At 43.3% G+C, this 17,313-nt stretch overlaps 1 protein-coding gene across 1 annotated transcript in view; it reads right to left on the bottom strand.

The window, feature by feature from the left end:
* PEX3 (peroxisomal biogenesis factor 3) overlaps window positions 1-17,313 on the bottom strand; it is a 75,241-nt gene that overhangs the window by 693 nt on the left and 57,235 nt on the right. Inside the window, exons 11-14 of the mRNA XM_077289222.1 lie at window positions 6,917-7,039; window positions 5,563-5,659; window positions 2,581-3,041; window positions 862-1,628 (exon numbers count right to left, since the gene is read on the bottom strand). Coding sequence (XP_077145337.1) covers window positions 2,958-3,041; window positions 5,563-5,659; window positions 6,917-7,039 — 304 coding nt within the window. The 3' untranslated portion in view covers window positions 862-1,628; window positions 2,581-2,957. The remainder of the gene's footprint in view (window positions 1-861; window positions 1,629-2,580; window positions 3,042-5,562; window positions 5,660-6,916; window positions 7,040-17,313) is intronic.

Here is a 17,313-nt window from a genome sequence, read left to right as displayed (position 1 = left end):
TACACTATAGCTGACAACTTGCTGTATCAGCCATCATCATTGTTTGCACCGTCCATATCTGTTTAACCCCTTAGATGCTGCTGTCAATAGTGACTACATCATTATAAATGGTTAACAGAGTGTGAGGGCTTCCTCTTTATCCAAATTGGTGCCCTCAGATCATGATTGTGTGGCCCTGATGTTTGCCATGGCAATTCATGACCAAATAGTGGCCTAAGAATCTAACGGCTGTAGTAATCTGTTCAGAAGTTAGAGGCATTTAGGTGATAAAAATACACATTTTCATTTCTGTCATGCCACTTTGCATTAATTCCTGTAATGCACCTGAAGAGTTAATAAACTACCTGACTGCAGTTTTCAATACGTCAGGGGGTGCTGATTTAAAAATGGTATCACGTTTGGGGGTTTCCCAATATATGAGACCCCTAAAGTCACTTCAAACATGGATAAGCCTCTAAAAAGATAAATTTTGTAAATTTTCTTGAAAAAATGAAAAATTGCTGCTACATTTTTAATCCTCCTAAAATGCTACCAAAATAAAATAACATTTTACAAATGGTGCTGTTGTAAAGCAGACACGTGGGAAATGTTATTTGTTAATGGTTTGCTGTGGTATGGCCATCTGGATTAAAGTGATAATCATTCAAATTTTGAAAATTGCTAATTTTTTAACATTTTTCTCAAATTTTTGATATTTTTTATAAATAAACACAAAACATATTGACCTAAATTTACTATTATCATAAAGTATAATGTGTCACGAAAAAACAATCTCAAAATCACTGGGATTTGTTGAAGCGTTGCAGAGTTATTAGCACATAAAGTGACACTGGTCAGATTTCAAAAATTTGGCTCCGTCACTAAGGGGTTAAATAAAGAATGAATCTTAAAATGTTATACTTTTGGGGGTAAAAATGAAAATGCGTGATCCAAATCGAGGGTTTGTTGGTGTAAACTGTATTCCCTTAGACTGTAAGTAAACATTTTAATTTGCTTAATAAACTAAACAATTCAATGACAAATTCAGATCTGCTACATATGCATATTCATTGTGAATGCTTTTTTTTTTTTTTTAATTATGGCAAGCTTACCAAGTTATAAGATTGAAGGATTCAGATTTAAAGGGATAGTCATTGACTTCAATAGCAGCTGAGCTGCAGTACACAGAACAGTAGTGGCCTGACTCTTTATACCGCTACATACATACTAACTGCTGCTACGAGGCTAGCAAACAGCTGGTCGGATTGGTTATCAATATGCAAGTCATTTAGCCTGTACATGATTGTTGTTGTTCAGAGTGTAACCAAAGGTTAAAGCCACTGCTATTGTAAAGTACTGAATACTTTTATTTTTTCAAGAAAATGCCTGAATTTAAGTGGATGAAGAATAAAACATGTACAACACAAAATATTGAGAAGCTGAAACGTCAGTACAGTAACCGCCACCTAGTCAGTTCTTTCTCTACTAGTAAAAGGAATATGGTCCAAAAACCAATCCATCACACCATCACATTGTGCACTCTGGTAGTCACAACTTATTGTCATCATTCATAGAATTGTATGTTTAATATTACTGGTTTTACCCAAAATGTTAAAATTGGTTCCAAATTTGGAAAATGCTGGTTCGGTCTAAGGCCATGTGCACACGTTCAGGATTTTTAGCGTTTTTTTCGCGTTTTTTCGCTATAAAAACGTGATAAAAACGCGAAAAAAACGCTAACATATGCCTCCTATTATTTACAAGGTATTCCGCATTTTTTGTGCAAATGTTGCGATTTTTTCCGCGAAAAAATCGCATAGCGGAAAAAAAAGCAACATGTTCATTAAAAATGCGGAATTGCAGGGATTCCGCACACCTAGGGGTCCATTGATCTGCTTACTTCCCGCACGGGGCTGTGCACACCATGCGGGAAGTAAGCAGATTATGTGCGGTTGGTACCCAGGGTGGAGGAGAGGAGACTCTCCTCCACGCACTGGGCACCATATAAGTGGTCAAAAAATAAGAAATAAAATAAAAAATAGTCCTATACTCACCCTCGATGTCCCGCGCAGTGTTCCCGCCTCACCGCTGCACGCTGCCGTTCGGTTCCTGTAGCTGATGTGCGGTGAAGGACCTCGCCACTGTCCTGTGATTGGTCGTGAGCGGTCATGTGACCGCTCACGTGACCGTGACGTCACGCTAGGTCCTGTGCGCACAGACCAGCTATAGGAAGACGAACGGACGCCGCTGATGAGATGTCTGGGTGAGTATAAGCATTTTTTTATTTTTTTTATTATTTTTAAACATTCTATCTTTTACTATAGATGCTGCATAAGCTGCATCTATAGTAAAAAGTTGGTCACACTTGTCAAACAGTATGTTTGACAAGTGTGACCAACTTGTCAGTCAGTTTTCCAAGCGATGCTGCAGATCGCTTGGAAAACTTTAGCATTCTGCAAGCTAATTACGCTTGCAGAATGCTAAAAAAACGCGAAAAAAACGGAAAAAAAAACGCAAAAAAAAAATTGCGGATTTCTTGCAGAAAATTTCCGGTTTTCTTCAGGAAATTTCTGCAAGAAATCCGCAATGTGTGCACATGGCCTAAGGGTTAATAAGGCCTGTTCACATTGTAAAGCACTGTCAGCTATTCCTGCCACATTCATTTGATTTGGACTGTAAAGTTAATGCATTGTTTGTACCAAAATGAAAATTAATAAATATATTTCATATACCATTAGGTAAATTTCAACGTCTCCTATAAATTTTCTGCAAATGACATCCCGGTGAGTATAAAGTAGATGCTTATTGCTGTAGTGACTGAAACCGAGTCTAAGCAGTTCTTCGTGGTACAGCATTCACACCAGACATCCATTCTTCGGGTCCATAAGGAGACACTTTTTAATTAAAAAAGGAATGTCATACACATGCTGTAAACATTGATGTCCCACTGGGTTCTCCAGAGACATCGTGGTGGACCGTTACTTCTCAAGTTGCTGGGGTGTGCTAAATGCTTCATACACATTGGCAGCAAAGTCCTTAACTTGTTCCATGAGTAGGAGATCCTAAGGAATAAAGCAAAGAAAATTTTAATTAAATTATTTTTAATTTTAGCAAAACAAAACGACACAAAAGTCAAGACATTAAAAACTTACTATCCCAGGTCTCCAAAGGAATTTATCACATCTCAGCATACTTGATCCCCCCCCCTCCCATGTAGGAACACAAGTTACCATTTTATTTTTATTTTTTTTTACTATAAAATGCACTTTTTCTGAAGAAAAAAAATCTTGCAAAAAAAAAAAGTGTGTATTCTATCGTTCAGAGGAGGGTTCCTATATTGGAGAGCATCTCCTGGGCAGGGGATGAAGAAAAAGAGTATACAGACATTACAGCTGGGGATCATAGATGATTATTTCTTTGAAGTAAAACATTGTTTAAAAACAGGAAGGGAAATGTTTTACCTCTCAGAAAGAATCAGCTGTGATTATGTGCTGTAATAATGTCTGTATACTCTCTTGCTTTCCCCCTGTCCAGGACCTCTGATATCATCAGACCATGTTCCTGCACAGTCAGACAGCCATTACGCGGTACACAGCAGGGGCACATTTATAAGATTAGCTCAGCAGAGAAACATTTCTAGGCATCATATCCAATTGTGGAACTTTTTATTATTACAAGATTATTGATTAAAATGAACTTTTGTTCATGGGAAAACCCCTTGAAGTTCCACCATCTGGTCCAAATGTGAGTTCAGACAGCCATCGTCTTCCCTGTGATGAGATCGCTGGAAACTGATGGGTTACTATTAGTGATGAGCGAATATACTCGTTACTTGAGATTTCCCAAGCACGCTTGGGTGTCCTCCGAGTATTTTTTAGTACTCGGAGATTTAGTTTTCATCGGAGCTGAATGATTTAAAGCTATTAGCCAGGCTAAGTACATGTGGGGGTTGCCTGGTTGCTAGGGAATCCCCACATGTAATCAAGCTGGCTAGTAGCTGTAAGGCTAAGTTCACATTTGCGTTGTGCGCCGCAGCGTGCAAATGTAAATGCATGCACAACGCAGCGTTTTGTGACGCATGCGTCCATTTTTGCATGGTTTTGGGCGCAGAAAAAACTGCAACTTGCTGCGTCCTCTGCGCCCTGACGCATGCACCACAGTGACGCATGCGTCACAAAACGCAAGTGCAACGCATGTCCATGTGCCCCCATGTTAAATATAGGGGCGCATGACATGCGGCGACGCTGCGGCGCAGAACGCTAATGTGTACGTAGCCTAAATCATCCAGCTGCAGCGCTGAAAACTAAATCTCCGAGTACTAACAAATACTCGGAGGACACCCGAGCGTGCCTGGGAAATCTCGAGTACCGAGTATATTCGCTCATCACTAGTTACTATTAGAGCCAGGGCTGGCCGAATGCCCCATGTCTGTCATGTGATCTCTTCTGTGAAGTCTAGCCTGTGACTAAGCTTCATACAGTAGAAGACAATGATTTTTAACATATGCAGCAATACTGCAGAATTGCTGTATTTATTAGAAATGATCAGACAAAAAAAAGTAAAGAAAAGTAGTTAATAATGTAAAAACATCCTTTTTCCACAGTTAGCAATAACTTAAAAAAAAAAAAAAAAAAAAAATCAACAACATACGTATCTGGTATAAACGTGTTCATTAAAGTCTTGTACATCAAAATATACAATTAACCCAAGCTTTATAGTTTATAACTGTATGTTGCAGAGGGTCCCACCCAATGATTTCAGGAGTAAATAAAGCACTCTATGGCCCTATAGTAGTCTATTGGCCATGTGTTTGTGCTTGGTGAGGTACAGATCTCAAATGAGACCAATGTGCATGATGCTTTAGAGCTTTGGTAACTCTGCTTTCAAAGGATACAAAGCTGGTAATCACAATCATTAAATGGTGTTCTGTTACAAACCAACCCTCACACAATAGAATGGGAGAACAAGAAGAGATCCAAAAAATGCAGTAAAATAATTAAATCATATTAAAACCACAATATAGGAAAGCAGAGGCAGAAATGCCGTAAAAATGGACGCTCAGCAAAAGAGGATTGGATGAGACGGGGTAAATAACACAACGTGTAAGTGTAATTCCACTCAAAAACCCTATATAGTGGCAGACTTACAGGCACATCTAATAACAATGAGACAGGAGGATAAAAGGATGCATTACATCCCTCCTAATATAATAGACAGGAGAAGGCTGAATCAGAGGTAAAAGCTTACATGGATGCAATATTATCCGCTAGATACAAGGCTTGTCAGAGGTAAATTATACAAGAGAGTTATTACCTGTGTGGTAAAAGCCTGGGACTGGAGGTCTGCTCTGGCGTCCCCTCACCTTGTATGTAGTGGACAATATTGCATTCTTGTAAGCTTCTCGTGTCTATTATATTGGGAGGGATATAATGCATCCTTTCATCCTCCTGTCTCAATGTTATTAAATGTGCCTGTAAGTCTGCCACTATAGTGTAGGTTTTTTCAGTGGATTTACACTTATGTTTGACTATCATAGGACATTTTCTTTAGTTATACTATATAGTATGAAGGTGTAGTACATACCTGGACAAAGTGGCTGGGCATTTCGCTACATATGGAGTGGATCTGTCCATTTACTATAGGGATAATTTTTGCCAATGGTAAATTAACGCTAGAAAGGCTGTAAAAATAAAAAGATTTATTTTGCATTAAACATGTTAATTAGAGAAAAAGTAAAAACAAAGGGCCTGATTTATCAAAGCTTTTACAGCAGAATTCTGGCTTTGAAAAGCTACAACATTTAGGTGCAACTTTTGACATTTTCATGCCAGTTCCTCCCAGCTCTGTCAAAATGGGCGAAGCTGGGGCAGGATAGGGTGTGGCGGGGCAGGAAGATACAACTTGTCTACTTCATGAATTCCCTACTGCAGGAATCTGACCGGAGTGAGAATTATGGCGAAGCGCATGGAGGCGCACGTCACACGTCGGACACTCCAGAATCATGAAGAGGCCTAGACTTGATGAATCGTTCCCATAGACATTACCAATGTGGCCCCTTTTTATACCAGTCTTGATGAAATGTGCACTGGAGTAATCTACGCCAAACTTAGCTTTCAGCTGCTGTGCACCACAAGAAGAAATGTATGCAAGTCAGAGAATACTCATTTCTGCCTTAACTTACACCACAATTGTGATTTGTGGAACCAATTATGATGAATTTGCTGGACATGTTCTTCCACATCTCCTCTTGGCAGCGCTGTACCCATTGCTCAAAAAGTTGTCAGAGCTGGTTGCGGCTGAAGTAAAAAAATTTCAAAAGTGCCCAATTTTTGCGACACTGCAAGACTTTAAGCTAGTTTCTGACATAAACTTGTTGATGAATGGGGGCCATAAATGAATATATTATATTACACATTGGTGAAAATGTACAATTCATCTTCTATAAAAGTCTATAAACTTTATGCTGACTTAAGGGGGTTTCCTCATCTTTCTTCTGAGCACCACTTCCCAAACTCCTAGCTCCTGCTTGCCAAAGGTGGATGATGTGCTCCTAAAAATTGATAGTTCCAATACATTGCACGGCCACACCACTGGTGTGAACTATGTGCTCTCCAATGCTGCACACAAAGCCAGCGATCCTCATCTTGAAAGCTGTATAGGAGAATGCTTGCAGAAGTGTTTTCTTTTACTAGGAGACAAGGCCACAATTGATAAGACTTCAGAGGTGGCCAGTAACTGGGCAATGAGCAGAAAACTATAAAATTAAAAAACACTTCAGTTCTTGAGAACAGAGAGAAATAAACTGGAAAGTTGTTACAAGCACTTTGCATATCTTTCCATTCAAAAAACTGAAACAAACCCCTTTTGATTTTTATCAATATAACTTATCAAACTACAAGTTTCTGTAATTATTTAAGGCACAAGTATAAGGACGTACCTGCTCACTGAGCTGTTTTGATTTAATTCTTGATTGTTTGGTCGAAAGAATTCTGCAATGCTGTCAAGCAGTCTTCCGAAACCTCGATTCAGACATGAGTTCAACACTGTGCTGAAGTCTTGACTAAAAAGACAGATCATATAGAGTATGCTAATTGTAAAAATGTTAGTCTGGATTCATAAACTGTGATGCTTTGTGTAGTCCTGGTATTTCTAACCATGTCTACTGAAACAGGGATTTTTGTGTTACTCACCGTAAAATCCTTTTCTCCGAGTCGTTCATTGGGGGACACAGGACTGTGGGTGTATGCTACTGCCGCCAGGAGGCTGACACTAAGTAGACACTAAAAAAGTTAGCTCCTCCTCCGTAGTATACACCTTGACACTGGCCCTGACAGCTCCAGTTTGGTGCACAAGCAGTAGGAGATAGAGAAAACAACAGCATTAGTGCAAGATCAACATGTCTAGAATAACTCTACTGACTGAACAACCCCATTGATAATCAAAAGATGAACAGGGCGGGAGCTGTGTCCCCCAATGAACGACTCGGAGAAAAGGATTTTACGGTGAGTAACACAAAAATCCCTGTTTCTCCATTGTCTCATTGGGGGACACAGGACTGTGGGATGTCCCAAAGCAGTCCCAGGGTGGGGAGAAGACTCACTGGAATAAACCCCTAGGCACTTACCGCCTATAGGTGTGATACCGCAGCCTGAAGAATCCTCCTTCCCAAACTTGCATCAGCAGAGGCCTGAGTGTGGATACTGTAATGTTTGGAAAAGGTGTGCAGACTGGACCAAGTTGCCGCTTTGCAAACCTGTTCTGCTGATGCTTGGTGCCGAAGTGCCCAGGAAGCCCCTACCGCTCGAGTGGAGTGTGCCCTGATCCCAGCCGGGATAGCTACGACCTTGATGCGGTAGGCCTCCTGAATGGTGGCTCGTATCCATCTGGCTAAGGTCGATTTAGAGGCTGCGAGTCCCTTCCTATGACCCACAGGAAGAATGAACAGCACATCCGTCTGTCGAAAAGAAGCGGTCCGGGAAACGTATCTTCTCAGAGCTCTCACCAGATCCAGGGTATGAAGAGCTTTTTCCACAAGGTGCTTTGGGGCGGGACAAAAAGAAGGCAAGACAATGTCCTCATTGATGTGGAATGAGGACACTACCTTTGGCAAAAAAGAAGGTGCTGGTCTTAGCACCACCTTATCCTGATGATAACATTAGGTACGCAGGTCGTGCGGCTGTATGCGGATGCTGCCGCATGCGTCGTTTTGACGATGCGGAAAAAAAAAAAAATGCTACAGGCTGCGTCCTACGCTGGTCGCCGCATCGTCAAAACGACGCATGCGGCAGCATCCGCATACAGCGGCACGACCTGCGTACCTAATGTTAAAGATAGGTACGGAGGTCGCATGCTGGCCGCATGCAGAAGTAGGCGGAGCTAGCGGCGGAGGTGCGGCCGAGGGCGGGGCTTCACGGAGGAAGTCCGCAGCCCTCCGCAGATCAGGTAAACGCAAGTGTGAAAGTAGCCTAAGGGGGAACCATGTGAGAGACTCCCTGAAAAAAGGTCTTCACTTGCGAATTGATAGCGATTTCTGCGCTAGAAAAGAACCGATAAGGCTGATATTTGCCTTCTAAGGGTACTTGGTGCGAGCCCTGAGTCCAGACCAGCTTGGAGAAAAGCTAAAATATTAGGAATGGAGAACCGTAGAGGAGGAAGACCCTGCTTCCTGCACCATGAGAGACTTTCCAGGTGTGATGGTAAATATGCGCCGAGACGGTCTTTCGAGCCTTAATCATAGTGTAAGCTACCTTTTGAGAAAAACCGGCCTGGGTCAGAATCCAAGATTCAATGGCCAGGCCTTCAAACGTAGGGCCTCTAAGTTCTGGTGGAATATCGGCCCCTGCGACAGAAGATCTGGCTGCATTGGAAGTTGCCAAGGAACCCCGGCAAGCAGCTGTACCAGGTCTGCGTACCATGACCGCCGAGGCCAATCTGGAGCGACTAGTATTGCTGGAACTCCCTCTGTCTTGATCTTCCTGACTACCTTTGGGAGCAGCGCCAGAGGGGGAAACAGATATGGGAGACGAAATTGGTTCCAAGATAGGACTAGTGCATCTACGGCAATTGCTCTTGGATCTCGATACCGTGCGATGAACCTGGGTACCTTGGCATTCAACCTGGAGGCTATTAGATCCACGTCCGGGGTTCCCTAGCGTTGGCATATCTGCCAAAAAACGTCGGGGTGAAGAGACCATTCCCCAGACGCAAGACCCTGTCGGCTGAGAAAATCCGCCGCCCAGTTCTCCTTACCCAGAATGTGAACTGCCGAGATCACAGACTGGTTGTTTTCGGCCCAGCGGAGGACTTGCTTTATCTCGTGCATGGCTAACCTGCTGCGGGTGCCCCCCTGATGATTTATGTAGGCCACAGCCGTGGCATTGTCCGATTGGATCCGGACCGGGCGACCTGCCAGAAAATGGTGAAAGTGCTGCAGTGCCAGCCAAATTGCCCTTATTTCCAACAGATTGATCGGAAAAGATGACTCCCTTGGGGACCAGCGTCCCTGTGCTGTGTGTTGGCGAAACACTGCTCCCCAACCGAGAAGACTGGCGTCTGTAGGGACTACCAGCCAATGGTCTGGAGGAAAGGCTTTCCCCTGCTGCAGAGAGGAACTCCTTATCCACCATGTTAGGGATTGTCTGACCCGGGGTGACAGACGACACCTGAGGTTGAGTGAAAAAGAACTCCTGTCCCAGGCTGTCAAAAGTGCATGTTGGAGTGGGCGAAGATGGAATTGTGCGAATGGTACTGCTTCTATAGCAGCCACCATCCTTCCTAAGACCTTCATGCAAAACCGGATTGTGTGGGGACTCGGCTGTCGAAGAATTTTCGCTTCCTGCCGGAGGCAGAGTACCTTGTCCTGGGGAAGGACAGTCAGACCCCGAGCGGTGTCGAAGACCATCCCTAAAAAAGAAATCTTTCGAGATGGCACTAGAGATGACTTCTTTAAATTGGCCAGCCACCCTAGGCGGGATAGAGTGTCCAGAGTGATGTTGACGTTCTCTTTGCATGCCCGAAAAGTTGACCCCTTGACCAAGAGTTCGTCTAAATATGGCAGGATGACTATGCCCCGAGAGTGCAGGATGGACACAACTGCTGCCATCACCTTTGTGAACACCCTGGGAGCGGTGGCGAGCCCGAAAGGCAAAGCCGTGAATTGGGAAGTGTAGTTCGCCTATGGAAAAACGTAAAAATCTTTGATGTGGAGGAAATATGGGGATGTGCAGATAGGCATCTTGAATGTCTATGGAAGCTAGGAATTCTCCCTTTTCCATAGCCGCAATGACAGAGCGGAGAGACTCCATTCGGAAGTGACGAGTGCTGACAAAATTGTTTAAACACTTTAGTTCCAGAATGGGTCTTACAGCCCCATCCTTCTTGGGAACTATGAACAGATTGGAATAGAACCCTTGAAACCTTTCTTCCTTTGGAACGGAAACGATGACCCGGTTGAACTGAAGACATTGGACTGCCTTGAATAAAGCTCGTAAGCGGGATTTTGAACTGGGAAGACTGGACGGAAAAAATCGGCCTGGAGGAAGAGTGATAAACTCTATTTTGTACCCTGAAACCACCAGTTCTCTTACCCATCTGTTGTGAACGACAGACAGCCAGGACTGATGGAACAGAAGAAGGCGACCGCCTACTCTGTTGGAAACGACCTGAGGCTGCCTCCAGTCATTTGGCCGAAAACCGAGGATACCTAGACCCCCTAGATCTTGGCGGTTGGGATCGCATTCTTGCCAATGGATTGGCCCTATATGAAACCTGGTGTTCTCTGTCTTGGTTAGACCGACCTGGAGGGACTGAGCTTGGCTTGAAATTGGCGATGAAACGGTTGTTTAGCCTTTTGTTGTGGAAGGAAATTGATCTTTCCTCCTGTGGTATCAGATATAAGCTGATCCACCTTTGCACCAAATAGTCGGCCACTCTGATAAGGAAGAGATGTAAGGGACTTCTTTGAGGTAGAGTCCGCCCACCAAGTTCTCAGCCATAGAGCCCTTCTGATAGAAATAGCATTTGCCGCTGCCAATGCTGCACAATTTGCCGCATCCAGGGCTGCGTTAATCAGGTAGGATCCAGCTAAAGATATCTGATTAGACATCTCTGTCACTTCTATAGGTAACTCCCTATCCTAAGGAGCCTTAGTTACGGACTCTGACCAAGTTATCATGGCTTTGGCAGCCCATGTCGCCGCAAAAGACGGCGCGAGGGCTGAACCTGAGGCCTCAAACACAGACCGAGCTAGACTCTCTATGAGCAGATCAGTCGGATCCTTAATAGCAGACCCATTGGGCAGAGACAGCAGCGTGTTAAGAGGCCAAACGGGACACAGGGGGATCCACTGAAGGGGATTCTGCCCACTTTTTACGAAGCTCTGGTGCGAAAGGATACCTTGCACCTAGAGCCTTCTGGCCTGAAAAACGTTTATCTGGTCGCTCCATGTGGCGTTGGACTAAATCCTCAAACTCAGGATGAGTAGAAAACACCTTATGAGGTTGCTTGAATTTCTTAAAAGACACCTTATGACCCGAAAGTAAGGTGGCTACGTCCTCTACTCTCAAAGTCTGGTTAACGGCCTCAATGAGACTGTCAACTGATTCCTGATAATCAGGAGCTTCTAAATCAAGAGAGCCTTCTGAGCCATAGTCCGAACCGTATTCACTCACCTCCACAGGTGAGGGAGAACGAGAGACGGAACTCAAAGAAGCTGATGCACCCGACGGACCGGGAGACGCTGTGTGGGTTAATTTTCCCTGCGTCTGCCTAGAGGGAGAACGGCCCCTGCAGGCCGGAGGATCCTGAGAACTGGAGGATCTTTCCAAGACAGGTGGATGAATGTCTCTGACTCCGACAGGGGCTTGAAGGGACACCACCGCCTTTGTTAGTGACGCCATAGATTGCGTTAAGGATATGACCCACTCTGGGGGCGATACCGCAGTCTCAGGTATAGGTACACCGGACAGGGTCGCAGGGGGGGGGGGGGTTTGCTGAGCGCGTTCGGAGTCGCAAGCCTCACAGAGACGGTTACTTTGCGAATGCGGGAAAGCAGACTGACAGGTAATACATGAGGTATACAGAACTGTATGAGTCTTAGTCTTTCTAGACATGATGACTCTGCTTCTGCTATGATCCGTACCCTTCATGAGCTACCGGATCTAAAACAATGCCGCTATCAGGCTGAGGGAAGTAGCACTTACTCCAGTCCTGTGTCCCCGTATGTCTTGACCCGACACTGAACCATGCTTCTGCGCAAAAAAACCTCCTATGTCCAGATTACAGGGCGGATGTTGTCCGAAGAAAAAAAAAAGGGTGAGGAGTTACCAGCGCACAGTCTGCAAATAGGCCGAAGCAGGGGGCTTGATTTTTCATTCCCTGAACTCTCCCAGGAAAGCTGGGTGCGTGCGCGCGGCCGGAAGTAAACGCGGCCGATGGGGGCAGGACTTCCGTCCGTGTCCTTGCTGGGAACCACATGATGCAACAGGCCGAGGGTCTAAAACCGGAAGTAGCCGATAAAGGCGGGACTTCCGCCCACGCTGGGAAATGACAGAATAATCAGCGCATGTGAATCCGGAAAAAAGCACCGTGCCGGGTCCCTGCAGTATGGCGCTTTGCACCAGCAGAATGCGCGATGAAGCCGGAGCCTCCCCCCCAGCCTCTTTACAGAGCATGAGGTCAGAGAGACGCACATATGTATACATATGAATATATATATGGAAAGACGGTGCAGGCACCCTAACTCCATACACCCTTCAAAAGGTGAGGAGAGGGACCGTCTGCCTCCTTTAAACACCGCAGTCCGTGCATTGGTGATGAAGTGGAAGTTGCACGGACAGAGCATGTATGCCTGTACAACCTAGGGTTCCGTTACCTCAGGGTGGTCAGGTTTTTAGTCCGGCAAACGAGGTCCCACGTTGCGGGAGAGGATACGTGGAGGCGACACTCCACGTGCTCGCCCGTTGTTGGTTTGGGGAGATCGGACCCCTTCAAAAGGATCCGTCGCCCCTGTCTCATCCTCATAGAAAATATATATATCTGGGGAAAACCCAGAGATGTGCCTCCTACGGACACTAAGCATAAACTGGAGCTGTCAGGGCCAGTGTCAAGGTGTATACTACAGAGGAGGAGCTAACTTTTTTTGTGTCTACTTAGTGTCAGCCTCCTGGCGGCAGTAGAAAACACCCACAGTCCTGTGTCCCCCAATGAGACAATGGAGAAAAATTCTCTGTGCAAATAAAAAATGTTAAACTCTTTACAGCGGAGACCCGGCAATTGTTCACATCACCTAATCTAAAAACTCCTCTAAAAGATGAGAGACTCATGTGTAGGCAACATTGTTACCCATAAAGAGTACAGAGCAGCTAATATTTGGCTAAATGAGATGAAACATATCTCAGATGAGGTTTTGGCCCAGCCAGTTGGAAAGACAATCATCCTGAAAGAGTACTGTCTACAGATAGGCATCTCCTCCTTTCGGAGGAGTCGATACAAACTAGTTCGAATTCTACAAGACATCACTATTTCTGATATACTAAGGCTCTGTCCACAAGTCCAGTAATCATCGGTTAGAATAGATCCAGCAGCAATCTATTGGCAAAACTTTTTTGACACAACTTTTTGAAAAAAAAAAAAAATGATTTCAGCTGGATGGTTTTTTTTACCAATGAAATCTATGATTAACCCCTTTACCCCCAAGGGTTGTTTGCACGTTAATGACCGGGCCAATTTTTACAATTCTGACCACTGTCCCTTTATGAGGTTATAACTCTGGAACGCTTCAACGGATCTTGGCGATTCTGACATTGTTTTCTCGTGACATATTGTACTTCATGATAGTGGTAAAATTTCTTCGATATAACTTGCGTTTATTTGTGAAAAAAATGGAAATTTGGCAAAAATTTTGAAAATTTCGCAATTTTCCAACTTTGAATTTTTATGCCCTTAAATCACAGAGATATGTCACGCAAAATACTTAATTTCCCACATGTCTACTTTACATCAGCACAATTTAGGAACCAAAATTTTTTTTTTGTTAGGGAGTTATAAGGGTTAAAAGTTGACCAGCAATTTCTCAATTTTACAACACCATTTTTTTTTTAGGGACCACATCTCATTTGAAGTCATTTGGAGGGGTCTATATGATAGAAAATACCCAAGTGTGACACCATTCTAAAAACTGCACCCCTCAAGGTGCTCAAAACCACATTCAAGAAATTTATTAACCCTTCAGGTGTTTCACAGGAATTTTTGGAATGTTTAAATAAAAATTAACATTTTTTTTTTTTTTTTTACACAAAATTTATTTCGGCTCCAATTTGTTTTATTTTACCAAGGGAAACAGGAGAAAATGGACCCCAAAGGTTGTTGTACAATTTGTGCTGAGTACGCTGATACCCCATATGTTTGGGCGCACCGCAGAGCTCGGAAAGGAAGGAGCGCCATTTGACTTTTCAATGCAAAATTGACTGGAATTGAGATGGGACGCCATGTCGCGTTTGGAGAGCCCCTGATGTGCCTAAACATTGAAACCCCCCACAAGTGACACCATTTTGGAAAGTAGACCTCCTAAGGAACTTATCTAGATGTGTGGTGAGCACTTTGACCCACCAAGTGCTTCACAGAAGTTTATAATGCAGAGCCGTAAAAATAAAAAATCATATTTTTTCACAAAAATTATCTTTTCGCCCCCAATTTTTTATTTTCCCAAGGGTAAGAGAAGAAATTGGACCCCAAAAGTTGTTGTGCAATTTGTCCTGAGTACGCCAATACCCCATATGTGGGGGCAAACCACTGTTTGGGCGCATAGCAGAGCTCGGAAGGGAAGGAGCGCCATTTGACTTTTCAATGCAAAATTGACTGGAATTAAGATGGGACGCCATGTTGCATTTGGAGAGCCCCTGATGTGCCTAAACATTGAAACCCGCCACAAGTGACACCATTTTGGAAAGTAGACCCCTTAAGGAACTTATCTAGATGTGTGGTGAGCATTTTGACCCAACAAGTGCTTCACAGAAGTTTATAATGCAGAGCCGTAAAAATAAAAAATCATTTTTTCACAAAAATTATCTTTTCGCCCCCAATTTTTTATTTTCCCAAGGTTAAGAGAAGAAATTAGACCACAAAAGTTGTTGTGCAATTTGTCCTGAGTACGCCGATACCCCATATGTGGGGGTAAACGACTGTTTGGGCGCATGGCAGAGCTTGGAAGGGAAGGAGTGCCATTTGACTTTTCAATGCAAAATTGACTGCAATTAAGATGGGACGCCATGTCGCCTGATGTGCCTAAACAATAAACCCCCCACAAGTGACACCATTTTGGAAAGTAGACCCCCTAAGGAACTTATCTAGATGTGTTTTGAGAGCTTTGATCCCCCAAGTATTTCACTACAGTTTTTAACGAAGAGCCGTGAAAATAAAAATTCTTTTTTTTTTTCACAAATGATTTTTTAGCCCCCAGTTTTGTATTTTCACAAGGGTAAAAGGATAAATTGGACCCCAAAAGTTGTTGTCCAATTTGTCCTGAGTACGCTGATACCCCATATGTGGGGGGGAACCACTGTTTGGGCGCATGGCAGAGCTCGGAAGGGAAGGAGCGCCATTTGGAATGCAGACTTAGATGGATTGGTCTACAAGCGTCACGTTGCATTTGCAGAGCCCCTGATGTACCCAAACAGTAGAAACCCCCAAAAGTGACACTATATTGGAAACTAGACCTCCCAAGGAACTTATCTAGATGTGATGTGAGAACTTTGAACCCCCAAGTGTTTCACTACAGTTTACAACGCAGAGCCGTGAAAATAAAAAATCTTTTTTTTCCCACAAAAATGATTTTTAGCCCCCCAAATTTATATTTTCCCAAGGGTAACAAGAGAACTTGGACCCCAAAAGTTGTTGTCCAATTTGTCCCGAGTACGCTGATGCCCCATATGTTGGGGTAAACCCGTTTGGGCACACGGGAAAGCTCGGAAGGGAAGGAGCACGGTTTTACTTTTTCAATGCAGAATTGGCTGGAATTGAGATCGGACGCCATGTCGCGTTTGGAGAGCCCCTGATGTGCCTAAACAGTGGAAACTCCCCAATTCTAACTGAAACCCTAATCCAAACACACCCCTAACCCTAATCCCAACGGTAACCCTAACCACACCCCTAACCCTGACACACCCCTAACTCTAATCCCAACCCTAATCCCAACCGTAAATGTAATCCAAACCCTAACCCTAACTTTAGCCCCAACCCTAACCCTAACTTTAGCCCCAACCCTAACTTTAGCTCCAACCCTAGCCCCAACCCTAACACTAACCCTAACTTTAACCCTAGCCCTAACCCTAATGGGAAAATGGAAATAAATACATTTTTTTAATTTTATTATTTTTTCCCTAACTAAGGGGGTGATGAAGGGGGGTTTGATTTACTTTCATAGCATTTTTTATAGCGGATTTTTATGATTTGCAGCCGTCACACACTAAAAGACGCTTTTTATAGCAAAAATGTTTTTGCGTCTCCACATTTTGAGACCTATAATTTTTCCATATTTTGGTCCACAGATTCATGTGAGGTCTTGTTTTTTGCGGGACGAGTTGACGTTTTTATTGGTAACATTTTCGGACACGTGACAGTTTTTGATCGCTTTTTATTCCGATTTTTGTGAGGCAGAATGACAAAAAAACAGCTATTCATGAATTTCTTTTGGGGGAGGCGTTTATACCGTTCCACGTTTGGTAACATTGATAAAGCAGTTTTATTCTTCGGGTCAGTACGATTACAGCGATACCTCATTTCTATCATTTTTTTATGTTTTGGTGCTTTTACATGATAAAAACTATTTTATAGAATAAATAAATATTTTGGCATCGCTTTATTCTGAGGACTATAACTTTTTTCTTTTTTCTTTGATGACGCTGTATGGCGGCTCGTTTTTTGCGGTACAAAATGACATTTTCAGCGGTACCATGGTTATTTATATCCGTCTTTTTGATCGCGTGTTATTCCACTTTTTGTTTGGCGGTATGATAATAAAGTAATGTTTTTTTCCTTTTTTTTTTTCCTACGGTGTTCACTGAAGGGGTTAACTAGTGATATAGTTTTATAGGTGGGGTCGTTACGGACGCGGCGATACTAAATATGTGTACTTTTGTTTTTTTTTTTATTATTTAGATAAAGAAATCTATTTATGGGAATAATATATTTTTTTTTTCTTTATTTAGGAATTTTTTTTTTTTTTTTTTTTTACCACATGTGGAAATTTTCTTTTTAACTTTTTTACTTTGTCCCAGGGGGGGACATCACAGATCGCTGATCTGACAGTTTGCACAGCACTCTGTCAGATCACTGATC

This window comes from Ranitomeya variabilis, chromosome 2 (assembly GCF_051348905.1).
Source record: "Ranitomeya variabilis isolate aRanVar5 chromosome 2, aRanVar5.hap1, whole genome shotgun sequence".
Taxonomy (NCBI): Eukaryota; Metazoa; Chordata; class Amphibia; order Anura; family Dendrobatidae; genus Ranitomeya; species Ranitomeya variabilis.
Note: the sequence above shows the minus strand (reverse complement) of the source record. Positions and strands in the feature narration are given on the sequence as shown.